Source organism: Thamnophis sirtalis, unplaced genomic scaffold, assembly GCF_051295495.1.
Source record: "Thamnophis sirtalis isolate CommonGarterSnake01/CBP01778 unplaced genomic scaffold, rThaSir2_p1.2 scaffold_13, whole genome shotgun sequence".
NCBI classification, from domain to species: domain Eukaryota; kingdom Metazoa; phylum Chordata; class Lepidosauria; order Squamata; family Natricidae; genus Thamnophis; species Thamnophis sirtalis.
Window position 1 is genome coordinate 5,108,429 of NW_028261393.1, and position 25,877 is coordinate 5,134,305.

The 25,877-nt window shown below is 50.8% G+C and overlaps 1 protein-coding gene across 1 annotated transcript in view; it reads right to left on the reverse strand.

Moving 5' to 3' along the window:
* MEGF8 (multiple EGF like domains 8) overlaps window positions 1-25,877 on the reverse strand; it is a 63,232-nt gene continuing 37,355 nt past the window's right edge. The window contains exons 24-43 of the mRNA XM_087727837.1: window positions 24,761-24,980; window positions 23,629-23,761; window positions 22,516-22,730; window positions 21,433-21,543; window positions 20,102-20,220; window positions 19,802-20,006; window positions 18,148-18,319; window positions 16,452-16,615; window positions 15,742-15,886; window positions 14,542-14,776; window positions 13,772-13,904; window positions 12,159-12,369; window positions 9,670-9,884; window positions 8,600-8,807; window positions 6,158-6,320; window positions 5,582-5,774; window positions 4,576-4,746; window positions 4,141-4,271; window positions 3,357-3,489; window positions 1-2,471 (exon numbers count right to left, since the gene is read on the reverse strand). Of these exons, the coding sequence (XP_087583963.1) occupies window positions 1,278-2,471; window positions 3,357-3,489; window positions 4,141-4,271; window positions 4,576-4,746; window positions 5,582-5,774; window positions 6,158-6,320; window positions 8,600-8,807; window positions 9,670-9,884; window positions 12,159-12,369; window positions 13,772-13,904; window positions 14,542-14,776; window positions 15,742-15,886; window positions 16,452-16,615; window positions 18,148-18,319; window positions 19,802-20,006; window positions 20,102-20,220; window positions 21,433-21,543; window positions 22,516-22,730; window positions 23,629-23,761; window positions 24,761-24,980 (4,471 nt within the window). The 3' untranslated portion in view covers window positions 1-1,277. The remainder of the gene's footprint in view (window positions 2,472-3,356; window positions 3,490-4,140; window positions 4,272-4,575; window positions 4,747-5,581; window positions 5,775-6,157; window positions 6,321-8,599; window positions 8,808-9,669; window positions 9,885-12,158; window positions 12,370-13,771; window positions 13,905-14,541; window positions 14,777-15,741; window positions 15,887-16,451; window positions 16,616-18,147; window positions 18,320-19,801; window positions 20,007-20,101; window positions 20,221-21,432; window positions 21,544-22,515; window positions 22,731-23,628; window positions 23,762-24,760; window positions 24,981-25,877) is intronic.

Here is a 25,877-nt window from a genome sequence, read left to right on the forward strand (position 1 = left end):
TTTCCATTCGTTCGCTCCCATCCAGCAGGGGATTAACGACTTTTAATCACCACGCGGCAACTCGCCCGGCATCGCGACAAACCAGCCCTTCAAGATCAAGAGGCTACGCACAACCGCAAGCACAATTATCTCCCAGGCATCAAAGGGACACCATCTGCTTCTTCTAACCATTTTGCAAGGGAGATCGCTATCAACGCAAAAGCTCATTCGTGTTAACAAAACCACAGGCCCGGCGGAAAAATTGCCCAACGTGCTTTTCCCCCCCCGATTTGTTCAGGAGATTGTAGCTGCTTTTCCACGCTCCAGATTGACAATGATTCATTCCAGACCAACTTTACTCCTTCTCGAACTTCTGATCCCAAGAGAAGTATTGTCAGCCAACTACGTTTAACAGTGATTCGGGATTTTGGGGTGTCGGCGGAGTGGGACGGCTGATAGTCCTGGCCGATCTGCAGCAACACTGGGTAGAAAGCAAGCGAGTTGAGATCTAGTAGATTCTCTACACAGCGGTGGAAAAGCAAGGCTGTGAACAATCAAGGGAAAACTCCGTCCTTCCTCCATCTCTACACTCACTTTTGGACAAGTCTGGCCCGGAGCTCGAGCACAGTCTGCTTGGTGGATTTCATCCTCGGGGTTTCCACCCTGTATGGAAACATCAGCTAAACAAAAGGGTGGGGGTTCACACGTATGAAGACAGAGAAGAGCTACCAGTGAGTACTAACCAAGCTGAACATGTGGGACCAATGCAGACACTAGGACTCGGTTGAGTGTGTTGGGGAAACACAGGCATTAAGAGCTAGGCTGAGGGCCACCCTGCATGCTCCCCCTATACCAGGGGTCTTGAACCTTGGCGACTTTCCGACTTGTGGACTTCAGCTCCCCAAATTCCTCAGCCAGCCGGGAGTTGAAATCCACAAACAATATTTTTTTTTTTTTAACTGTGCCTTGTAATTCTGGGAGTTGAAGTCCACCAGTCGGAAAGTCACCCAGGTTCGAGACCCCTGCGGCCGATGCCATCCATTCATACTGAGTTGGCCCGAGGACCCTCCCAAGCAGGAGGGCAGCAGAGCAGGCGCACACAAGCCCCGGAGAGCATCTCTGGCTTTTCCGTTTGGTGGCCGCATCTCCAGCTGGCCGTAAAGTCTGTAGCGACGGCATACGAGCCAGAGAGGTTTTGCACGCCTGTTCTCCTGAAGGTTCTTGCCCTTCTCAGCCCCTCCACCAGGCAGACTGCTGAAGCCCCTCTCGGCCCCAGCAGGGCGGAGTTCTCCACTAACTCATAGGGACATGCTCGTCAGGTTCTCGTGGCTGAGCAGTCCTTTGCGCGAGCTGCTCATGCCGTGGCTGCTGCTGCAGTAGTCCTGGAGATTGTGGCGCAGGGTGACGAGAGCAGAGCCAAGGCAAGCACGGTTGGGGGCCTGCAGCCCACCCGGTAGCTGGAAAAGGACAGTAGCCACACCGGCCATGCCATCATCCGTGGGCTCCAAAGTGATCGGCCCCACCCGGAAGCTGGAGTACGAGTAGCCCATGAGATGAGACAGGAAGGGCTCCGAGCGGCGGAAGTGGGCCACGGGATAAGGGACCTCGTGATAGGGTTTCAAGCGGCTGGGAAGGGGCTGGGCCGCTGCCAAGGACGGGAGTTTGTGTGGGCGAGCGGGGAGGAAAACCAACTCGGCCGGCGCCCCCAAATTATCCGGCTCGAAGTAAATGGTCACTTTGGCGAAAGGCCGGCTGGCCATCTTGGTCATTTCCTGCAAGTGGCGCCGTTGCTCGTGTCTCAAGTCCAGGAACTGCTTGATTTTCCAAAGCAAGACGCAGACGGAGAGGAAGAGGAAGAAGCAGGAGAAGAAGACGGAGAAGAAGACGAAGAGGTCGATGTGCGCCTGGTCCTGGCGGAAAAAGAGCAGGCCCTGAGACTCAGTGACGTTCGGGCTGCTGCCGCCGATGCCCAGCAAGATGACGTAAAAGCGGCTGGATTTCAGAGCGTGGATCTCGTGCGGGTAAGTGATGACCACCCGATCGCGGACGCCCCGCACGATTAGCACCCCCTGCTGCTCCCTCACGGTGATGTAGGTGATCAAGCCGTGCGCCTGCGCCTCTCGTACCAGCGGGGAGGACTGGCTCACGTTGCTGCGCACCGGCGTTTCTTCCCCCGAGGGTACAATCCTCACCAAGTGGATGCCCGTCGCCCGGTCGACGTCCACCACGAACGTTTCGTAGGAGGTAGAGATGTAGACGTCCACTCCACCGAAGGTCACGTCGATGGTGATGCGGATGTCCACGTTGGTAAATTTGGGCTGGACTCCGAAAAAAACCGAGCGTCCAAAGAGCAAGTTCTTAATGTTCGGCTCGTGAAAGCAGTTGAGTTGGGACGTCGGGTCGAAACAGCTCTCCTGATCGACGATGATCAGCCGGTAGCACTGGTGGCCACCCACCGGATTCCCGTGGAAGAATTCCCGGCATTTGGCGCACTGCGGAAAGGGGAGAAAAAGACCAGCCGGAAGATTTATAGGAAGCGATGCCAACGATTTTGAACTCTTTCTTCCTACTCAATTTGTCAGCCATATTTGAAAACCAGGAGTCTCCAAACTTGGCAACTTTACGACTTGTGGGACCTCAACTCCCAGAATTCCTCAGCCGGCCGGCTGAGGAATTCTGGAAGTTGAAGTCCACAAGTCGTAAAGCTGCCAAGTTTGGAGACTCCTGGTTTTAAGAGATGCCGGTTAAACGGTATGTGTCATTTCCCGCACCCCAGTTAATACTTATTAGTGGACCTTAAAAATTTATATCTCCTCTTTGATCAGCGCAACAGGATCTGGAAAGCTGACGCAGGCCTTTAATGCTGTGCTCTCAACAACCGCAGGACACAAGTGGTTCCGATTGTTACTCCAGACCACAAAAACCGATGTAAAATTGACGATTCCTTTCCAGAATTCCATCCCTCTTTGAAGAAATGTTACGCGCTCCAGGTTATTTGTGACGGCGGGCCTTCGGGATTTGCCCGCTACTAACTCCATCAATAAAAGATACATACTAATTCGATAAACATTTGTGAATGGTTTTGTTCGGCTCCCATTTATCCCAGAAGGTTTTTTGCTGGTGCAGGCACTATGGACCAGTCCTTTGCTGTTTGCAGGGTGATATAAGCTCCTCGTGGGCCGGATTCAGCCTCTGGGCTTTGAGTTTGACATCCCTGGTGCAGGACAAAGTCCAGAGAAATGGCCCTTGATTTTGTGCTGCTAAATTCATCCCTCTGATTGAACTTCCCTTTCTCCTGATTCTAGGGCCGGCCCTTCCCTATAAAGACACCCTCCTCTCTCCCAGCCTAAACCCAGAGCCTCCCTCCCCCGCTTTACCTGTTGTTTGTAGCAGTCCTTTTTGTCAGCCTGGGCGCTGTTTTGGCAGCCTCCGGTTTCAGTGTTGTTTTGACACGGGCAGCCGGTCCCATCCAGTTCATGGCAATAGTCGGCGTGGCCGTTACATTGGCACCTGGGAGAGGAAGGGGAGGAGGTAACGGATTGCTCTGAACGCACCACCCACCACACTGGAACCTCTCGTTACATCGGGAATATTGGTAGTCCTTGACTTTACAACCCCAATTGCAACTGGGATTTTGATCGTTGAGCGAGTCACCGCCCGAGGCAACAGTGCTATTATATAGCAATAGCAATAGCAGTTAGACTTATATACCGCTTCATAGGGCTTTCAGCCCTCTCTAAGCGGTTTACAGAGTCAGCATATTGCCCCCAACAACAATCCGGGTCCTCATTTCACCCACCTCGGAAGGATGGAAGGCTGAGTCAACCTTGAGCCGGTGAGATTAGAACCGCTGAACTGCAGATAACAGTCAGCTGAAGTGGCCTGCAGTACTGCACCCTAACCACTGCGCCAACTCGGCTCTTTTAAATAGCAGAGAAGAACTATACTTCCAGAAAGCACATCAATTTTAACAGCATCTGTACAAGTATAGTCAGAAATGTAACACTACAAACAGTGTGTATCATCTGAGCTGTTTGCTGTTTGTAGCAAGGAGGCAAATTGCTGGGAAGCAGATATTTTTCCCTTGTTTTCCTCCCCAAAAGCTAGGTGCGTCTTATACTCCGAAAAATACGGGTATATAAAAAAAATACCCAGTCTTACTTGGTACATTTGCCCTCCAGCAGGAAGTAGCCATGTAGGCAGCTCTCACACTTGTCTCCAAAGCTGTTGTTCTGGCAGTTCACACACACCGCCGCGTCCTCGGCAGGCCCTTCGGTCACCCAAGTGGGGATCTGTGAAGAGAAAAAAGACAACACACACCTTCTCTCCCTCTTCTCCGTATCCACAGATCCACGATCAAAGGGGGATGGGGGAAATCTCATCTCAGTCAGCCTGAAACTATAGAGCAGTGTTTCTCAACGTTGGCAACTTGAAGATGTCCGGACTTGAACTCCCAGAATTCCCCAGCCAGCATTTCCTGGCTGGGGAATTCTGGGAGTTGAAGTCCGGACATCTTCAAGTTGCCAACGTTGAGAAACACTGCTATAGAGCAAACTCAAGGTCGAAGGGGGGGGGGGGGCGATGCTTGTCACTCACCAAGGCCGGCTCCAGGAGGAAGCGGACGGGATCCTGCTGAGCTCGCTTGTATTCTTCCCGTGTGATGCACATGTTGCTGTTCCCTCGGCAAAAAACGTGGCAGGGACGGCAGGAGCCGCCGTTCAGGGCCGACCCGACGAAGAGCGGCTGGCATTTTTCACAGTGTGCTCCCTTAACGGGGAAGAACAGACGGGGCAGAGTTTTGCACGACGGGGGGCAGCACCAGGGGTGAATTTGGGGGAGTCTGTTTTGGGACAGAGTAGCAAGCAGAAAGATTCCCAGGAGGGAGGGGGGAAAGCATTCCACGGGAAGAAGAGGCAACACAGCTCAGAGATGATGTGTGAGAGAAAGAGGGTGAGGACGGCCCCTCCTTAACAGTTCCCAAAGTATACTGTAAATCCTCAGTAGAATCCTCAGACTGGCAAGACGTTACGCCAGGCCCAAAACCGAGAACGACACGTGGTGATTTTCCAAGCGGAGGTCTTTACTGCTATACCCCGGTGGTGACAAACTCAAGACCCAGGGGCCGTATCCGGAAATTAGATCTGGAAGGAGCAGCCCGCGGTGCCTCTGCTAGCAAAAACGGAGCTGGGGAGGGCCTTAATAACTGCGGTGACTCACTGTGGCAAGAACGGTCCGTGAAAAGGGTTGAAAATTCACTTAGTTGTCTCTTTCAGCAACATACATTTCGGGCTCAACTGTGGTCCTAAGCCGAGGACTACCTGCACTCTATTAGGGAGGAGCTGTCTTCGCCTTCTTTCTCTCTCACACACACACACGATATCCTGACTGAGTTGCCTCTTACTCCTCCGGAATGCTCCCACCCCCTTACTGGCAAGCCACCCCCTTCCTGCGTCCCATCGCAGCTTCAGAGAGGGAAGAATGGAGCTGACCACAGAGCTGGCGTGCTAAGAATCCAGCCCCAAACGGTTCCAGTTGCCCCTCCGCTTTGCAGCCGCCGCCCACCCGCCCCGCGCCCGCCCGTGTGGTTCTTCACCCTCCTCACCATGGTGTTGTTGAAACACTGCAGGCACTGATCTTGGGCCCCCACGCCCCGGCAATTGCTGTGCTTGTTACACTGGCATTCCACCGAGCAGTTCTGACCCACGTAGCCAAAATGGCATTGGCACGCATTGGGTTCCACGCAGGTCCCGTTCACACAGCCTTGCTCGCACACCGGTTTGCAGAGTCCTGTAATGCTGCCAAGAGAAGGAAGGGGGACAACCAGATCATATGATGGACAGGTGGGCGCCGGGCAGGGACTTACTTTCATTTGGGTAGGGAAAAGGGGTGGGTTCCTACATGAACCGGTACCGGTTTGCTCGCACATTTTGCCATGCGTTGCTTGTGCATGCGCAATTCACTTTTAACGGTTGTGCTCCATTAAAAGAGCATTAAAAGCTAATAAAATAGATGCCAGCAATGGCAATGGAGACTGGGGAACCGGTTTGGGGGGCATGGCCAGCCTGGGTCGCTGCTGGGTTCTGCGACCCAGGTCAGATTACCCAATTGTTAGAGGCCTCCAATTGAGCAAAGGGGGAAAGTTAGAAATACGGCTGGCGCATCCTTCTTTCACACTAACTTGTCCAGGGTGTAGCCATTTTTACAGGTGCATTTGTAGCTGTGGGGCAGGTCGCTGCAGTTCTGGGTCTCGTTGCAGTCGTGGTGCCCGTTCAGGCATTCGTTTTCGGGCGGGCACGACATAAACGCCCAGTCTGCATTCAGGCCGCACAATTCCACCAGACCTGCAAAGCAGAGGGGGAAAGAGAGAGGGGGAAATCCGAGCTGCAGGGATATAACAATAGCAATAGCACTTAGACTTATATACCGCTTCACAGTGCTTTACAGCCCTCTCTAAGCGGTTTACAGAGTCAGCCTCTTGCCCCCAACAATCTGGGTCCTCGTTTTACCTCCCTCGGAAGGATGGAAAGGCTGAGTCAACCTTGAGCCAGCCAGGATCGAACTGCTGGCAGTGGGCAGAGTTAGCCAGCAATACTGCATTAAGGATGGAAGGAAAGGAAGGAAGGAAGGGAGGAAGGAAGGAAAGAAGGGAAGAAGGGAGGGAGGGAGGGAGGGAAGGAAGGAAGGAGAGATGGATGGAAGGTAGTTAGGACGGAAGGTAGGAAGGAAGGAAGGAAAAAAGGAAGGAAGGAGAGATGGATGGATGGATGGGAGGGAGGGAGGGAGGGAGGGAGGGAGGGAGGAAGGAAGGAAGGAAGGAAGGAAGGAGAGATGGATGGATGAATGGGAGGGAGAGAGGAAGAAAGGAAGAGCAAGAGCACTTAAACTTATATACCACTTCACAAACCTTTACAGCCTTCTCTAAGCGGTTTACAGAGTCAGCCTCTTGCCCCCAAACAATCCAGGTCCTCATTTGACCCACCTCGGAAGGAGGGAAGGCTGAGTCAACCTTGAGCCTGGTGAGATTCAAACTGCCAAATTGCAGACAGCCGAAGTAGCTTGAAGTACTGCACTCTAACCACTTGTGCCACCAAGTCCCATATATTTGTGAAGGAGATCCTGTCTTTGGCACAGAGTTTCTCAATCTTAGCCGCTTTCAGCTGGGTGGACTTCAACTCCCAGAATCCTCCAGCCAGCATGTGGCAGCTGCCACCTACCCCTGCGAAGGCCCACCAACAGCCCTGCCCATCTGCCCATCCAGGTGCTGGCCAAGCTATCCCTTTACAAAGATGTCCAAAGAATGATGGCCAGAAACATGATCCTGGAAGCCGCTTCCCAATATGTAACTATTTAAATATAGATTATTTTTTTCTCTTTCTCTCCCACGGCTAACAAACCTGATGCTCCTTCCTCCTTTTATTTCCCCCCACAACAACCCTGTGAGGTGGGCTGGGCTAAGAGAGAAAGGGACTGGCCCCAAATCACCCAGTCGGTTCTCGGGCCTAAAGCGGGACTAGAACTCACCATCTCCTGGTGACTGGCCCAATGTCAGGCAGCTAACTTCCCTGACTAAGACAGAACTAGAACTCACCGTCTCCTGGTCATTGGCCAAAAGTCACCCAGTTGGCTTTTGTGCTGAAACTGGTACTAGAACTCACCGTCTCCTGGTCATTGGCCAAAAGTCACCCAGTTGGCTTTTGTGCCGAAAGCGGTACTAGAACTCACCGTCTCCTGGTCATTGGCCAAAAGTCACCCAGTTGGCTTTTGTGCCAAAAGCGGTACTAGAACTCACCGTCTCCTGGTCATTGGCCAAAACTCACCCAGTTGGCTTTTGTGCCGAAAGCAGTACTAGAACTCACCGTCTCCTGGTCATTGGCCAAAAGTCACCCAGTTGGCTTTTGTGCCGAAAGCGGTACTAGAACTCACCGTCTCCTAGTCATTGGCCAAAAGTCACCCAGTTGGCTTTTGTGCCGAAAGCGGTACTAGAACTCACCGTCTCCTGGTCATTGGCCAAAAGTCACCCAGTTGGCTTTTGTGCCGAAAGCGGTACTAGAACTCACCGTCTCCTGGTCATTGGCCAAAAGTCACCCAGTTGGCTTTTGTGCCGAAAGCGGTACTAGAACTCACCGTCTCCTGGTCATTGGCCAAAAGTCACCCAGTTGGCTTTTGTGCCGAAAGCGGTACTAGAACTCACCGTCTCCTGGTCATTGGCCAAAAGTCACCCAGTTGGCTTTTGTGCCCAAGGTGGTACTGGTGATTGGCCCAAAGTCACCCAGCCAACTTTCCTGCCTAAGGTGGGACTGGAACTCACCATCTCCTAGTAATAGGCCCAAAGTCACCCAGCTGGCTATTGCCCTTAAAGTGGTACTAGAACTGACCATCACCTGGTGAATAGCCCAGAGTGACCCAGCTGCCTTTTGTGCCCAAGGCACAAATGGTGATTGGCCCAAAGCCATCCAACCAGGACTCCTGCCTATGGCAGGATTAGAACTCACAGTCTCCCGGTTTCTAGCCAACTTTCTTGCCATAACCACAGGTTCTCTTTCTCGCCCTCTGCTTCTCACGGCTCAGTGCGCCCTCAATACCCCTCTCAGAATGCGCCCGCCAAAGCCCAGGGGCTCACCATGGCGAGGGCCACTCCGCCCGCCCTCCAGGCAACGCCCCTGGCCGTTCTCTCCCCGGAAGCTGCACCAGCCGCACCGAGGCTGCTGGATGCAGAGAGCGCACTGCTGGAAATGGGAACAGGATGGAGCGCAGCTCTCCGACCCGCTCAGCACCCGGCCACACATCCCGGCCGCGCAGCGCATCGGTAGGTAAGTTGGACTCATACACTGTGGAGAGAAGAGAGAGAGGGAGAGAAAGAGAGAGACAGAACGCATCAGAGTAGGTGTCTCCAAATTGGGCCACCGTTAAGACTGACTGGACTTCAAACTGCCAGAATTCCCCAACCAGTATGGCGGGCTGGGGAATTCTGGGAGTTGAAGTCCACCAGTCTTACAGTGGCCAAATTTGGAGACACCTGTATAAGAATCTCCCCGGCAGCATCGACATACGCTGGCTGCCCTGTTGTGGCCCGCCAGAGGCCAGTGGAGCTGGCAGCAGATTCGGACAGTGAGAAGGTTGGGGAGGAAGATGGGCCAGTCCTGGAGTCTGGGGAAGGCTCTGAGGAGGGCTCTGCGTCGGAGGCAGAGAGGGGGCCAAGGCCATCTGACAGTTATCAGCTGCCTTCAGAGCTAGACAGCAGTGAGGCAGAGGAACAGCTGGAGCCTGTTCCCAGTGTGATCGTGCGTAGAGCCTCCAGAAGAAAAGAACAGCTAAGAAATCAGGGTCGACTTGGCAGTAAAGCCACAGGTGGACAGTGAATGGCCCCTCCCATAAGATACAAAAGAGGAGCAAAAGGGGAGGGGGCTTTTGCAGGAAACAATTCGTCCGTTCGTTTCAGGAGTGTGAAGATCTGTCCATGAATCTCCGAGACTCTGTGCCCAGCCTTTCCTTGCACCTCATTTGGATAATATTTACATGGCAGCTTTCCAAGCGAGATAAGGTCTGTGGTCATAAATCCACCTTTGAAAGACTGTTTGCCAGGCCTTTGCTGAATGGGAATGAGAGGAATTCACATTTGTTTCATAAAAGGGGTTTTCTCAGGTGCTTTTTGAGGGAAGCCGCGGTCAGAACATGCCCCACGTCATTTACCTGCTGCAGGCTGACACTCCAGACGCACTGCTGCCAGCCCCCATCCGCCCCCTTGGAGCTGAGGCAGTCCCCACAAGTGCTGTGGTTGTGGCACGGCGTGGGGCAGGCCAGGGGGGGCGAGGACTCCACGGGCATCGGGGAGACGTTGAGGAGCGAGTGGCTGAAGCAAGTCCAGTCATAGGTGGGCTGCACACTGAGAATGCGTCGGGTCTCCCCTACGGATTTCGGGGGGGGGGGAAGAGAAGAAGGGTGAATATTAGGAGCTTTCAAGGCCAGGATCCTTCCCCTTGGTTGCTCCCCCCCCCCCCAACAAATCTACCAGTGAGACAAGCATGGGCGTCCACCATATTGGAATGGAATGGAATTTTATTATTTATATGCCGCCCTTCTCCGGGAGGACTCAGGGCGGCGAACAATTCAAAAGGGGAAAAAGGGGGAACATAAAAACGAAATACAGATAATAAAAGTAAACAACAGTCGCACAACCATACATGTTGAGAGGGGAGGGAACTCATCACCCCCAGGCCTGCCGGCAAAGCCAGGTTTTGACGGCTTTTCGGAAGGCCTGGAGAGAGGTGAGGGTCCGAATCCCTGCGGGGAGTTCATTCCAGAGGGCCGGAGCTGGCACAGAGAAGGCCCTCCCCCGGGTAATAGCCAGGTGGCATTGGCTGGTAGATGGAACCCGGAGGAGGCCGACCCTGTGAGATCTAATGGGTCTGTGGGAGGTAATTGGCAGCAGGCGGTCTCTCAAGTCAATATTCAGTATGAAGCAGGGGTAGATTCCAGCCGCCATTACTACCGGTTCGGTATTTTTTAAAAAATGCCCCCCCCCCCCCGCGCATGTGCATTTTCATTTAAAATGACCTGCGCATGTGCACAACATTAAAAACCAAATAAAATTACATTTTTTTAAAATGAAGATGGTTCTGGGCACGTGCAGAACAGAAAATCAAGATAGCAATAGCAGTTAGACTTATATACCGCTTCATAGGGCTTTCAGCCCTCTCTAAGCGGTTTTACAGAGTCAGCATATTGCCCCCAACAACAATCCGGGTCCTCATTTCACCCACCTCGGAAGGATGGAAGGCTGAGTCAACCCTGAGCCGGTGAGATTTGAACCGCTGAACTGCAGATAACAGTCAGCTGAAGTGGCCTGCAGTACTGCACCCTAACCACTGCGCCACCTCGGCTCTCATAGAACCGGTACGGTCATGTGTCCACCGGAGTTGCTACCTATTCGGCCGAACTGGACCAAATAGGTAGGAAGCCGCCTCTGGTACAAGGACATGGAGAATGGAAGAAGAGGAAGATTTGATGTGGGAGGAATGGATGTGTCTTCTCCACCAGCTCCCTTGAAATGGAACAGAAGTTCAGGAGAACTTGGGAAGGTGGACCTCAAGAGGGGTGATGTCTAGATGACCTCCAGGGGTCAAGGCTTCTGGGACGGAGCCTCTCCTGGTTTCCCAAGCCATGCCACCCTTCACCAACTCTTTCTGGCTCATTTCACAGTCTTTTTCCATCTTCATCTACAGCCCCATCTTCCCTGACGATCGAAGCTGACACCAGCCAGAGCAATAACAAAACTCAAAGAAGTACAGGTAGTCCTCGACTTACGACCACAACTGAGCCCAAAATTTCGGTTGCTAAGTGAGACGCTTCTGGAGCGTTGGCCCTGTTTTGCGACCTTTCTCGCCACAGCGAAGTGAAGCACTTGTCTGTTTTGTCGCTTAATGACCCTGAAGAGCCGAGGTGGCGCAGTGGTTAGGGTGCAGTACTGCAGGCCACTTCAGCTGACTGTTATCTGCAGTTCAGCGGTTCTAATCTCACCGGCTCAAGGTTGACTCAGCCTTCCATCCTTCCGAGGTGGGTGAAATGAGGACCCAGACTGTGGGGGCGATATGCTGACTCTGTAAACCGCTTAGAGAGGGCTGAAAGCCCTATGAAGCGGTATATAAGTCTAACTGCTATTGCTATTGCTATAATCCCTTGCCGAGTGGAGGCAGGACAACTGAATGGGAGCTGAGTGTTTTACTGGCCCGATGCCCTTCCTGTCACCAATGCAGAGTTCGCAGCAGATATAGTCTCACTGTAGTTAAGTGAATTTCGGTTAAATGACCCTGGGGACTCATTTGTGCAGTTGCTAAGGGGGTGAAAAATGATCGCTGAGTCACTTTTTCAGTGCCGTTGTAACTTTGGTCACTAAAAGAACTGTTGTTAAGTCGAGGATTACTTGTAGCACAAGATCGGAAGACGGGGAGAGATCTGGCGCACAGGATCGCCAAGAGTCAGAGACGACGGAATGCATAACATCATCATCATCATCATCAATCCATCGTTACCGCCAACTGTCGTCTTCCTTTTTTAGCGACTTCTTTCTCAGAGCCCTCTGCCCCTCGCTCCTCACCCTGCAGCCTTCTCCTCCCTTCTCCCCTCCCTCATCCCCTTGCCTCGCCCATCCCCCTCCGCCAATCGCGGGTCCGGCTCCTTACCGGTGCGCTTGAATTGCCTCGTCCACATGCACTTCCCGGATGCCGTACACTTGGCGCAGTCGGAGGCTTCGCAGGAGATCTCCGAGCAGTTGCTGGCCACGAAGATCTCCCGCTGGTTGATACGGCAGTCGTTCTCCGACGTGCAGCTGCCGGTGCTGCCGATACATGCACCCTCGGGGCAGTTGGTGCACCATTTACACTGCGGCAAAGGCTGGGGAAACAGACAGCAGTTCGCAAAACCTGGCGGCTGCGACCCAGCCACGGGTTCTAATCCTCAAGCCGTGAAGGCGGCTTGACTTGGGTTCCACTGCAGGTAGTCCTCGACGTACGACCACAAAAACTGAGCCCAAGCATTCCGTTGCTAAGTGAGTTTTGCCCCATTTTTGTGACCTTTTTCTCGCCACGGTTGCTAAGTGAATCGCTTGAGCTGTTAAAAGTTAGTAGCCCGGTCGTTAAGTGAATCGGGCTTCCCCATTGACTTTGCTGGTCAGAAGGTCGCAACGGGGGGGAATCACGTGACTCTGGGACACTGCAATAGTCGTAAGTATGAACCAGTGACCAAGCAGCCAAATTTTGATCATGTGATCATGGGATTGCTACAAGGTCGTAAGTGTGAAAAGCGGTCGTAAGTCACTTTTTTCAGCGACGTTAACTTTGAACGGTCGCTCAACGAACTGCGCTGGGATTCATCCTCCCTGCATTCTCTACCCCGATAAGCCACGCCTATCTCTAAAGCGGTATTTCTCAATCTCTGCAAATTTAAGAGGCCTGGACTTCAACCCCCAGCATTCATGCCTGGCTGAGGGATTCTGGGAGTTGAAGTCCATACAGCTTAAAGATGCCAAGGTTGAGAACAACGTCGATGGAAAGGCGCTGTTGCTTTTGCCAAAACTACCAAATGGCTTTCCTGGCTTGGGAAAATAATGACACTAGAAATGCATTCATGTACTTGGGAGGTTCTTCAGAAAGAAATACTGACAACTCCCAGAATTCCCCAGCCAGAGTGTGTGGACTTCAACTCCCAGAATTCCCTAGCCAGTATGTGTGGACTTCAACTCCCAGAATTCCCCAGCTAGAGTGTGTGGACTTCAACTCTCAAGAGTTCCCCAGCTAAAGTGTGTGGACTTCAACTCCCAGAATTCCCTAGCCAGCGTGTGTGGACTTCAACTCCCAGAATTCCCTAGCCAGCGTGTGTGATTTCAACTCCCAGAATTCCCCAGCTAAAGTGTGTGGACTTCAACTCCCAGAATTCCCAAGCTAGAGTGTGTGGACTTCAACTCCCAGAATTCCCCAGCTAAAGTTTGTGAACTTCAACTCCCAGAATTCCCCAGCTAGAGTATGTGGACTTCAACTCTCAAGAGTTCCCCAGCTAAAGTGTGTGGACTTCAACTCCCAGAATTCCCCAGCCATCCATTCTCCACTGCCCATATTCACCCCACCCCCAAATCGTCTCTTTACAGGGAGTTGCTGGTCACATTGGGCCTACTTGCTGCCATTAACCCAAATCTCTTACTTCTCCTAGTAACGTGAGTGCAGGATCAAAACATTTATGATTTCTCCCCCCTCTGGTCTCTGAGTGGGATCGCTGCCAGAACAAGCAAGTTGCTACTTACGGGAATACCCAGGCTGTGGGCCATGGCGCGAGGATGTTGGGCGAGACACTCGCTACAAGTTCTCAGCCGGCGACACTCGTCCGGAGACCGTGGGGTGGGAAAGCAGGAGATCCCGCCGAAGGAGCAGCCTTGCCTGCAGGAAGAAGAGAAGAGAAACTATGAGGTCCCACGGTCAACCAAACTGCCCGCTATATTTCTAACCCAGAAGTGATTTGCCATTGAGGCCTTCCGAGGGCTGTGGGAAAGTGACTGGCTCGAGGTCACTTCGCTGGCTTCATGTCTAAGGTGGGACTAGAATTCACTGTCTCCTGGGGATTGGCGCGAAGTCACCCAGCTGGCTTTTATGGCTAAAGCGGGGCTGGAACTCCCAGTCTCCTGGGGAGTGGCCCAAAGTCACACAAATGGCTTTCACGCCTTGGATAAGACTAGAAGTCGCCATCTCCTGATGAATGGCCCAAAGTTACCCAGCTAATTTTCATGGCTAAAGTGGGACTAGAACTCCCAGTCTCCTGTTGATTGCCCAAAGTTACCCAGCTAGTTTTCATGGGACTAGAACTCCCAGTCTCCTCTTGATTGCCCAAAGTTACCCAGCTAGTTTTCATGGGACTAGAACTCCCAGTCTCCTCTTAATTGCCCAGGTGCCTGTGGATTATTCCCAAATTCCTTGGAAGATTGGCTACTCCAAAGCAGAGTTGCAAATCCCCCAGCTCAACCACAATCCAGAGAAACAAGGCCTCCACCCCTCAAGGAGTTGATGAATTCACTCGTACCTTTCAGCCGCATCCGCAGAGACGCAGCTGGCGTGGCACCAGACGCAGCTGGCGTTCGAGCCGTTGCAAGCTTCCGGGCTGGAGAAGATCAGGCAGGGGTCGTGGGGCACCGAGAGGGCCAGCATGCGCCCCAGGGCCACCCCGTTGAAGCCCCCGGAGAGGAAGAGGCGGCCTCCCGTGGAAGCCATGGCGTGGGCGATGGATTCGGTGATGGGCTCCCCCACTACAGCCCCGGCTACAGAGAAGGAGAGACAACGTCTTCAGTGGAGAAAAACTGATGGGGGGCGTGGGGGGTGGAAGAGCACCAGCCCCCAATCAAAACACAGAAATGAACGCGTTGTTTTAGAGCCGGGTGTGTGTGTGTGTCAAACTCAAGGCCCACAGGCCAGATCCAGAGCCAAGGTGGCGCAGTAGTTAAATGCAGCACTGCAGGCTACTTCAGCTGACTGCAGTTCTGCAGTTCGGCTGTTCAAATCTCACCGGCTCAAGGTTGACTCAGCCTTCCATCCTTCTGAGGTGGGTGAAATGAGGACCCAGACTGTGGGGGCGATATGCTGACTCTGTAAACCGCTTAGAGAGGGCTGAAAGCCCTATGAAGCGGTATATAAGTCTAACTGCTATTGCTATTGCTATAAATACTTGGAAATATCAAAGGTGCCTCTGGCGGCAAAACCAGAATAGAATAGAATAACAGAGTTATAGCAGAGCGGCGCAGGAGGCCATGGGGGGTGAAAATGAGGGGCGGAGGGGCTGCAAGCAAACTATTCTCCGAGGCCCCTGAGGCCAGAACAAGAAGCAATGGGTGGAAACTAATGAAGGTGAGAAGCAACTTAGAACTGAGGATAAATTTCCTGACAGTTAGAACAATTAATCAGTGGAACAGAAATTGTCTCCAGAAGTTGTAAATTCCCCAACACTGGAAGTCTTTAAGAAGATGTTGGATAGCCATTTGTCTGGAACGGTTTAGGGTTTCCTGCCTAGGCAGAGGGTTGGACTAGAAGACCTCCAAGGTCCCTTCCAACTCTTCTGTTGTATTGTATTGTATTGTATTGTATTGTATTGTATTGTATTGTATTGTATTCTATTGTATTGAACCCAAAGGTCAATCCTGAGCTTCTAACAGTATTTATGAAACTCTTGTTATTCTAGATACGTATTCCAGGTTGTAAGCTGTATGCACCTGCTTGCCTGTACTTTTACCTGTGATGTTGGGAAGGATCCAGGTATTGCAATTCAGCTGGTAGAAGAAAACGTGGTTGGTGAAATTCTCCCGTTCGGTCCGCCCTCCTATGACCACCATGGTGTCCTTCAGCACGGCTGCCACGTGGAAGAAATGGGCCAGGGGCTGCAGAGGGATGGAGAGATTTGTCTCCGATTTGCTCATCCTTATTGATGCTTCATTCTTCCAGTTGGGTCCTACCAATCTCCATTCCAGGATTGTAGTTAGGTAAAGGTTCCCCTCGCACCTGTGTGCTAGTCGTTCCCGACTCTAGGGGGCGGTGCTAATCTCCGTTACAAAGCCGAAGAGCCAGCGCTGTCCGAAGACGTCTCCGTGGTCATGTGGCCGGCATGACTAAACACCAAAGGCGCACGGAACGCTGTTCCCTTCCCACCAAAGGTGGTTCCTATTTTTCTACTTGCATTTTTCACATGCTTTCGAACTGCTAGGTTGGCAGAAGCTGGGACAAGTAACAGGAGCTCACTCCGTTAGGGATTCGAACCACAGAACTGCCGGCCTTTCGGATCAATAACTTCAGCGTCTTAACCACTGAGCCACCTCTGGGAGTTGAAGTCCAGAAGTCTTAAAGTTGAGAAGGTTGGAGACTGCCGGTCTAAAGGGGTCTAAAATTTCTGCGTTCTCCCTCCGAAGCCCACCTGGGCATCTGTGTTAGTTCTGCTGTTCCACTCACCTTTGGTCCTTGGGATGGAGCCAGTAAACTCCAGGTCAGGTTGGGATAGTAAAGGCTGTAGAGCTCAGGAGAAGCTGAAACCATCTCCACGTGGAAACGGTGGCCGCCGAAGACGTAAACAGCATCTGTGCTCTCGTGGTACACAGCCGAGTGGCCGTAGAGACCTGGAAAGGAAATCTGTGAGTACCAGGTGTCCATATTTATGGCTTGGGGGTAGGGAGGAATCCTACCTAGAGTTTCTCGTCCTTGGTGTTCTGACCCAGCTCCCCAAACACCACCAAACCCTCTATAGTTGAAGCAATTGATTCTTTATTAGGAGCGACGGCAGCCCCGGCAAAAAAGTTTCTCTCTCAGGCTAACAAGTCCGTCCTGCCAGGAGCTGAATAGTTGTCTGCCACATGAATTCATCTCCACCCCCTGCCTTTTATCCTCAGAGCTAGGGTGGGGCTTTGCTAGCAGTGGTGGCTCTTCCGTCCCAAGGACCGGCCCATAGATTTCCACTGCTCTCCTCTCCTCTGCCTTCTGTGCATCAGGCACTGGATTCAACTGTTCCTCCTCTTCCTCATCAGCCACCTCCAGACCTGGGGGCTGTTGACTCTCCATCTGAGGGCTGATGGATGGCCCAGGCTCCACCTCTGTCTCTATCTCTGCCAGCTCCTTTCCCTCTTCCCCCTCGGAGCTCTCAGGTTGCCTGGATGCTGCCCTGACTCCCATGCTGCCTCCTCATCTGATTTGGCTGTTGGAGTGGCCGGCAGTCAACAGGCCACAACACTTGGCAACTTCTATTCTATTCTATTCCATTCCATTAATTTCCTATTTCCTCTATTCTATTCTATTCTATTCTATTTCATTCTATTCCATTCCATTCATTTCCTATTTTCTCTGTTCTCTGTTTTCTTTTCTTTTCTATTCTATTCTACTCTATTCCATTCCATTCCAAGGTGGCGCAGTGGTTAAATGCAGCACTGCAGGCTACTGCTAGATCAGCAGTTCAGCGGTTCAAATCTCACCGGCTCAGGGTTGACTCAGCCTTCCATCCTTCCGAGGTGGGTAAAATGAGGACCCAGATTGTTGTTGGGGGCAATATGCTGACTCTCTGTAAACCGCTTAGAGAGGCCTGAAAGCCCTATGAAGCGGTATATAAGTCTACTGCTATTGCTATTGCTATTTATTCTATTCTATTCTATTCTATTCTATTCTACTCTACTCCATTCCATTCATTTCCTATGTTCTATTCTATTCCATTCATTTCCTATTTCCTCTGTTCTCTGTTTTCTATTCTATTCTATTCCATTCCATTCCTTTTTTCTATTCTATTCTATTCCATTTCATTCCATTCCATTTTTCTATTCTATTCTATTCCATTCCTTTTTTCTATTCTATTCTATTCCATTTCATTCCATTCCTTTTTTCTATTCTATTCTATTCCATTCCCTTTTTCTATTCTATTCTATTCTATTCTATTCTATTCCATTCCTTTCCATTCCAATCCAATCCTATTCTACCATGCATTCTGGGGAATTTGGAGGGCTTCCTTTCCTTGGAGGTTTTTACAAAAAAGAGACCTGGCTTTCCCACCGTCTCTTGGTCATGGATCCTGGAGTTCCTATCTGAAATTTCCTTTCAATAACTGCAGTGCTAGGCTCGCTCTCCCCCAAATCCCCTGCTGACATCCGTCCTGATCCTCTCTACCTACCTGTTGGAGGTGTCCCTGCCTGGTTCCCGGCGTGCCAGCTCTCTGATGCCACGTTATATTCCAGCAGCTTCTTGTTGAAGCCGTTCTCGGGAGAGTAGCCGCCAATCAGAAGCAAGGATGAGCCGCGCCGAGCCGTGAGGGTGTGACCAGCTACGGCTGGGATCAGAGGGTCCTAGTGTGGGTGGGAAGAAAAGAGAGAAGGCCTTATGAGACGAAACAGAGGCCCTGAACCGAAGACGGCTCTCTGCTCACCACCAGCTGGAAAACCTTTAGAGGCCTTCTTCTGGATTTCCCTACAGTGGAAAACCGTGTTTATCAACGGAGAAGACTTAAGGCAGTGCCCAGATTTTTTTGATTGGGTATGGATCAGTGGTGGGTTGCTTATCCCGTTCCAACTGGTTCGGTTGGAACGGGTCTGGCGGCGTCCTCGTGCACGCGCGTAGTTCACGCATGCATCTTAGTGCCTGCGCGATGCTCCAGCTGCTCGCGGAGAATCGCGCAGGCGCTGTACGTGCCATGCGCCTGTGTGGAAGCGCAGAAGCCTTCAAAGACCGGTAAGGAGCACGGGCGGGCGGGCCCTTCGCCGTTCCCGGAAGTTACTTACTTCTGGGTTCGCCGACCAACCGGTTCGCAGGGACCGCCGCGAACCGGTTGAAACCCACCCCTGGTATGGATACTCATTCACTTTCTTCGTTGCGCAGAAAGATGATGTCACGCAGCAAACTAAAGAGTCTCTCCTCTCCCCTTCTGCTGTTCTAGATCAGTGGTTCCCAAACTTGGCAACTTTAAGACTTGTGGACTTCAACTCCCAGAATTCTCCAGCCAGCTCTAGATTATTAGTTGCGAAAGAGTTAAGAGGAAATGGGGAAGGCTCGGTCTCCCCCTTTCTCTGGGGTCAGAATAACCAGACCCACACGTAGAGTTCGAAGAAGCCACTCTGGTCAACTCGCAAAGCATCCCTAGCCTGCTCTCCAGTTGCCATAGGCAAAGGGGAGGGGAAACCGAGGAAGCAACACAGCAGCCCAAGACAGGAGCACATTCCAGGCATATCTTTCTGAAGGCTGTCTCCCAGCGTTACCCAAAGCAGCCGGAGGGGAGTGATCTCTACAACCCGCGAAATTGCTCCGAATGTGATTGATGACATACCCAGGGGGGGAGTAAATTACATGGGGCCAAAAACGAGCAAAAAACAGCCCGTTTTTCGTAAAATAAAAGGGCATGGATAGTCTTTAGGAAGCTTATAGTGTTGCTGGGGTTAAAATTGAGCAAAACAATGGCCCATTCTTTGCTCATTTCTGCCCTCCCCAGCACCCAGGAGCACTCTGGAAGCCTCCTAAAGGCTACGCACGGCCATTATGGTGAAGGGGGCGGGGTTTTGGGAGGCAAAAAAATGCTGTGTTCAGTATATAAGACGCACCCAGATTTTCAGCCTCTTTTTTGAGGGGGAAAAGGTGCGTCTTATACTCTGAAAAATACGGTAATCTTCTAAACTTACTGACCGGAAGGTGTAAGCAGCAAAGAATGGGACGTAGAAGGGTTGTTTCTCCGGGAACTGCTTGGGAGTGATGAGGAATTAGCCTAGCAGGGAAGGACTAAGGAAGGTTCATAGGATCCCACCGAGAAAGCATCGTCTGGACTCTAGAGGACATCTTACCGGCAGTAGCCTCCATTGCAAAGTGGTGAGGTTGAGGAGCCAGAAATCGCTAGCCACTCCGTCCGCCGTCAGACCACCGAGGACGTACATTGCTTTGCCCGGGGAGATGTAGGCCGCCGCGTGGAAGTACCGGGGGTTGGGGCCTGGCCCTCGGTCCTCTGTTCCTGCCAGCATCTGAGTCCAGCGCCGTTCGGCGATGGCGTACCTGGGGAGTCACAGGGCCTTTGGCTGCCATTGCCCGCAAAGGCGGCAGGCAGGGGTTCAGGGAAGACCCTTTGAAGGGATGGAAGGGTCTGTTACCTGTACACGTTACCCAGCATGCCTTCGCGCAACGACATGCCTCCAAACATCCAGAGCGTGGAGTCAGGCCCTTCCACCATGGTGTGGCCTAAACGGTGGAGGAAGCGGCTGGCTGTGTCCTTGAAAACAAATTATGGAGGGAAGGATGAGGCGTGGACCCAGCCATTCTCAACACAAAACCGAAAATTCTTGCATGAAGATCTGCCATATCCTGTTCCCTGTCATCATGGAGACTTCAGGTTCACAAAGAGACATGAGCTTGTTCCCCAAAACCCAAGCTCTAGAGTTTTTTAAGATCCACAACATTTCTTTTATTGACTGATTCAAGGGTATGTGTGAAGAGCTCTCTGGGCATCTCACAGAGGAAATGCCCATAAGCGTTTAACTGAGAAGTCCAGTATTAATTTAAAACTTTGGTAAAAACAAAAGAAAAACAGTTGTTCTTGGAGCAATTCTGCCCCAAAGGGTTTGGCTTATCAAATATTCGCTAAAAATTGTACAATCAACAAAAGGGACTCTAGTTAAACCTTTGCCAGAGACAATCAGAAAATAAAACAGCAAAATGGCAGGTCCTGTAACCTGTGTCCCAGCCAAGCTGAGAGGGAGGGAGGGAGGATGGATGGATGGATCAGGGAAGGAAGGGTCAGGGAAGGAAGGAAGGGTTAGGGAAGGAAGGAAGGAAGGAAGGAAGGAAGGAAGGAAGGAAGAGGGAAGGAAGGAAAGAAGGAAGGGTTAGGGAGGGAGGGAAGGAAGGAAGGATCAGTGAAGGAAGGAAAGAAAGGTTAGGGAGGGAGAGAGGGAGGGAGGGAGGGAGGGAGGGAAGGAAGGAAGGAAGGAAGGAAGGAAGGAAGGAAGGAAGGAAGGAAGGAAGGAAGGAAGGATGGATGGATCAGGGAAGGAAGGAAATAAGGAAGGGTCAGGGAAGGAAGGAAAGAAGGGTTAGGGAAGGAAGGAAGGAAGGAAGGAAGGAAGGAAGGAAGGAAGGAAGGAAGGAAGGAAGGAAGGAAGGAAAGAAGGAAGGATCAGGGAAGGAAGGAAAGAAGGAAGGGTTAGGGAAGGAAAGAAGGAAGGAAGGGAGGAAGGGAGGGAGGGAGGATGGATCAGGGAAGGAAGGAAGGAAGGAAGGAAGGATCAGGGAAGGAAGGAAAGAAGGAAGGAAGGAAAGAAGGAAGGAAGGATGGATGGATGGATCAGGGAAGGAAGGAAAGAAGGAAGGGTTAGGGAGGGAGGGAAGGAAGGAAGAAAGGATCAGGGAAGGAAGGAAAGAAGGGTTAGGGAGGGAAGGAAGGAAGGCAGGCAGGCACTACTTCCATAGGACAGAGGTAACTTACAGCGGTCAGCTGGGTGTCAATTAAGGTTTCCCAAATGATCTTGTCAGCCTCGAGTGGGATGGTGCAATCCGCCCCAGCAAAGCGATGGCTACAGATACACAGGCCCAGCCTCTGAAGAAAGAGTGAAGATAAGACAAGGAGCCCCATAGGAAGAACACCAGTGGGGCTGGTTCTGCACTGCCCTTGCCTTGGTTTCGTGGGGGAGAACCCCCCCCTCAAATATCAACATCGCCCTCTCTCCGATCAGCTAAACACAGCTGCAAATGAGACTCTTCAGTGTCTCTGAAATACCAGCCAAACGGCACTTCGTTACCCAAACTAGATAAGTGTTGTGGCCGTTGGAGCTGCAAGCAGACTCCGACAGCGAGGGGCCCTATGAGTCAGCTCTGGAAGATGTGGAGGACCCTGGACAGGGTTCAGACTCCGAGCAGGGACCAGAGAGGCTGGTTGGCCACCAGGAGGCGCCCGAGGCATGGAGCAGCGGTGAAAGCCAAAGGGAGTTTGTTCCTGACGTCAGGCCCTGGAGCAGTGGGGAGGAGCTAAGGGAGTTGGTCCCGGACGCCAGGCAAAGGCGAGCAGATAAGCGCCAACAGCAACTACAGAGATACAGAAGATAATTGGGGCCAGGTGGTTGTGATTAGGCTCATCCCAAGAGAGTATATAAGAAGATACTTTGGGAGGAGGCTGTTTGCAGGACGCAACTATTATACTAAAGCTAGAGAAGCTCTTGTGTGTATTTCTTATCTGGGGAAGTCTGGGTTGCTGCCAAAGTCTTGTCGGTGTGTTAATTCACTGTGAATAAATTGTCTAGCAGTAATCTTGTGTCGGCGTGACTCACCGTACGGAGGGGGGGGGGTCAGAACAGTAACATCATCATTGCTAGTCTGATGATGTTACCTAATTTGGGTACTGAAACAACCATCATAAAACGGGGCAAAACTCACTTAACAAACGTCTCACTCGAGAACCCAAAAACGTGCACTCAACTGTGGTCGTAAGTCGAGGATGACCTGCACTGAGCACGTTTATTTCGACGGTCTGCTCGTTCTCCTGTTAAAACAGGCGTCCTCGCCACTCACTCACCCGGTCGCAAAGTCCTTGCCCTGCGTGAGCACTGCAGTTGCCGGGACAGATCTGGAACTTGCAGCTGGGCCCGGTGTAGCCAGGCTTGCAAACACAATGGCCCTGCTGGCATTCCTGGTTGGCGTGGCAGCTGGGCCGGCAACGGTGCACCAGGTAGGTTGCGTTGAAGCCTGAGGCCTCGCTAGAGTTGGCTTCGTAGTAGATGACCAGGAGGCCTGAAAGTTTGAACAAGGACAAACCTTGGAAAGGATCCCAGAGTTGTGGGGGCGCAAGAGAATGGAATGGAATAGAATTAGGAACAGGAATAGAATAGGAATAAGAATTGGATGGGAGAAGTCGAATCGGTCCTTCCTTTCACAATCTCTCCCACGTACAATAATACAATACAACAGCAGAGTTGGAAGGGACCTTGGAGGTCTTCTAGTCCAACCCCCTGCCTAGGCAGGAAACCCATTTTAGACAAATGGCTATCCAGCATCTTCTTTAAAACATCCAGTGTTGGAGAATTCACAACTTCTGGAGCCAAGGAGTTCCACTGATTAATTGTTCTCACTGTCAGGAAATTCCTCCTTAGTTCTACGTTGCTTCTCTCCTTGATTAGTTTCCACCCATTGCTTCTTGTTCTGCCCTCAGGTGCTTTGGAGAATAGTTTGACTCCCTCTTCTTTGGGGCAACTCCTGAGATATTGGAAGACTGCTATCATGTCTCCCCTGTTCCTTCTTTTCATTAAACTAGACATACGCAGTTCCTGCAACCGTTCTTCATATGTTTTAGCCTCCAGTCCCCTAATCCTCTTTGTTGCTCTTCTCTACACTCTTTCTAGAGTCTCCACATCTTTTTTTTACATCGTGGAGACCAAAACTGGATGCAAATATTCCAAGTGTGGCCTTCCGTATATTGTCCTTCCTTATATCATCAAAGCATTCCAAAGAGTCTCATTTTGCATCCAGGATAGAACCTGCCAACTTAAATTTTCATGTTTTAAATGTTTCGCTGTTTTTATATGGCGTGGTGAGCTGCAAGGACTTTCCCAATGGTGAGATGGGTACGGGGATATCGATTTAATAAATAAACAGACTTCAAACGGATTCTTTTTTCCCCCTGCTTCCTTACCTGATACAGCTTCGACGGTAACGGGGCGGGGATGACCCTGGCCGCAGAACGCCCCAATGAGAGTCCGATCCAGCTGGATCAGTCCTGTGTCCAGGAAGTCAGGGACGCCATCAAAAACATAGATATAGTTGTGCTAAGGAGGAATTGAAGGAGAAGAGGAATATTGGACCAAAATTTGGAAATGGGTGCAAGAAATTATAGAACAGATAAAATACAAACCCGAAATCTTTCTACTGGGAATAATCAAAGGGAAATATACAAAGAAAATTAAGTAAATATTAACACATCTGCTAACTACAGCCAGAATAGCATTTGCACAAAGCTGGAAACAAAATAATACCCCCTCGGACGAATTAGTGATTTTAAAAAAACTTTGGATTGTGCAGAAATGGACAAATTAACACTGAAATTAAAAGATAAAGAAGAGTCGGAATATTATGAAATTTGGAACAATTGGTACAAATGGCTGCAAAACAAGAATAACATTAATTAAGCAACAAACAATATATATAAATATATATAGAACAGTGTATAAAGGTGTGTAAATATAGAAGCGAAATATTATATACATGTACAGGTATGATGACATAACAATGTTGATATAATGACTGTAAGGTGTTGTAGAAGGGAAAAAATAATTTTAAAAATCTGCTAACTTACAAACTGTTTCGGGATCAAGTTGAAATGGCCCTGAAAAAAAAGTGACTTATGACCATTTTTCACACTTAACGACCATTGCACCGTGGCCACGGTCACACGAATAAAATTCAGGTGCAGCTTGGCAACAGATTTGTATTTATGACAGTCGCCGTTTTCGGGGGGGGGCGGGTGTCGCGTGATCCTCTTTTACGACCTTCTGACAAGCAATGGGGAAAGCCAATTAAGTCCCTTAATTGTTAACCACTGCCGTGATTCACTTAACGACGGTGGCAGGAAAGGTCGTAAAGCGGGGGGGAAGCTCAACAACTGTTTCGATTAGCATCAGAGATTTTGGACTCCGACCTGGTCGTAAGCCGAGGACTAGCTGTAACTCGCCTCCCTCCTGCTTTCTCCCAAATGCAAATTTGCACCAAATGGGTTGCCTCGATTAGCGTCCTCCTGACTCACATTGTGCGTTATCCCTCTCGCTTACCATGCAGAGGGTATCCGGCTGAATAGTGAGTGTGATTGTTGGACAGCTTTCTTCGGGGCCGCAGGGATGAATGTCCCCACCGGTTGACAAGACCCAGACGCAGTAGGAGAGCCCGTTGGAGAAGGGGCCCCCAGCCCGCTGAGAGCTCAGGGAGGAAGAGGAGGAGAGGTTGAGGAGCAAAGTGCGCCCCACGCATTCCTGATAGCAAATGCCGCCGTTTCTGCAGAAGAAGGAAACAAAAATCCATGGGGAAAGTGGGGTTCAGGCTCACAGGCTCCGATATTTAAAAGATTGATGGAATGTCTGAAGGGGGGGGCAGCCACACAGAAGATTTACTTCGAAAGACAGAGCGTAGGAGGAGTGAGAAGCATTAAAGAATTTATACTTTATGAAATATCATCTGCAAAACTTTTGATACCACCACTGAGAATTAAAGACAAGCTGAAAAGGGGAATAAACGGAGGACGGCAGCATTATATGAGAGGCACCTTAAGCAAAAAGGTGCAAAGATTTTTTTTGTATCGACTTGCTCATAAAGACGTTTGGAGAACTTGATCCACGAATGGCAACAGGATTAAGGAGGTTTTGTTACTGGAGAGACACAGGCTGATAGATGGAAGAATACAATTCAAAATTAGCTTTTTTATAACATATACTTGTTGTGTTTTTTTCTTTTTTTTCTTTTTTTCCCCCTCTGCCTTGTTTTTTGTTTTTTGTCTTTTTTGATATATATTTTTTCCCACTGGTGTGGGCATGTGTTGTTTATGAAACAAAAATTATTTTAAAAAAAGAAAAGAAATTCTGGGAAGACGGCAAGCTTCACATTGGAAAGAAAGAGCCAGGAGGACTTCAGGCTCCTTCGGGTTTGAAAATATTTCTGCATCGGCAACAATTTTCTTCCGTTCTTGCTCAGATTAGAACCGGTGATTTTTTTTTTAAAAAAAAAGGCTAACCTGTAATTAGCTTTTATCAAATTCCAACCCAATACTAGCCACAGGGAGGGCAAGATGGTGAGAGGGAGGAGGGAGGGAGAAAAAGGAAATAAGGAATTAAGGATCAGGGAGGGAAGGAAGGAAGGAAGAAAGGAAGGAAGGATCAGGAAGGGAGAGAGGTAGAT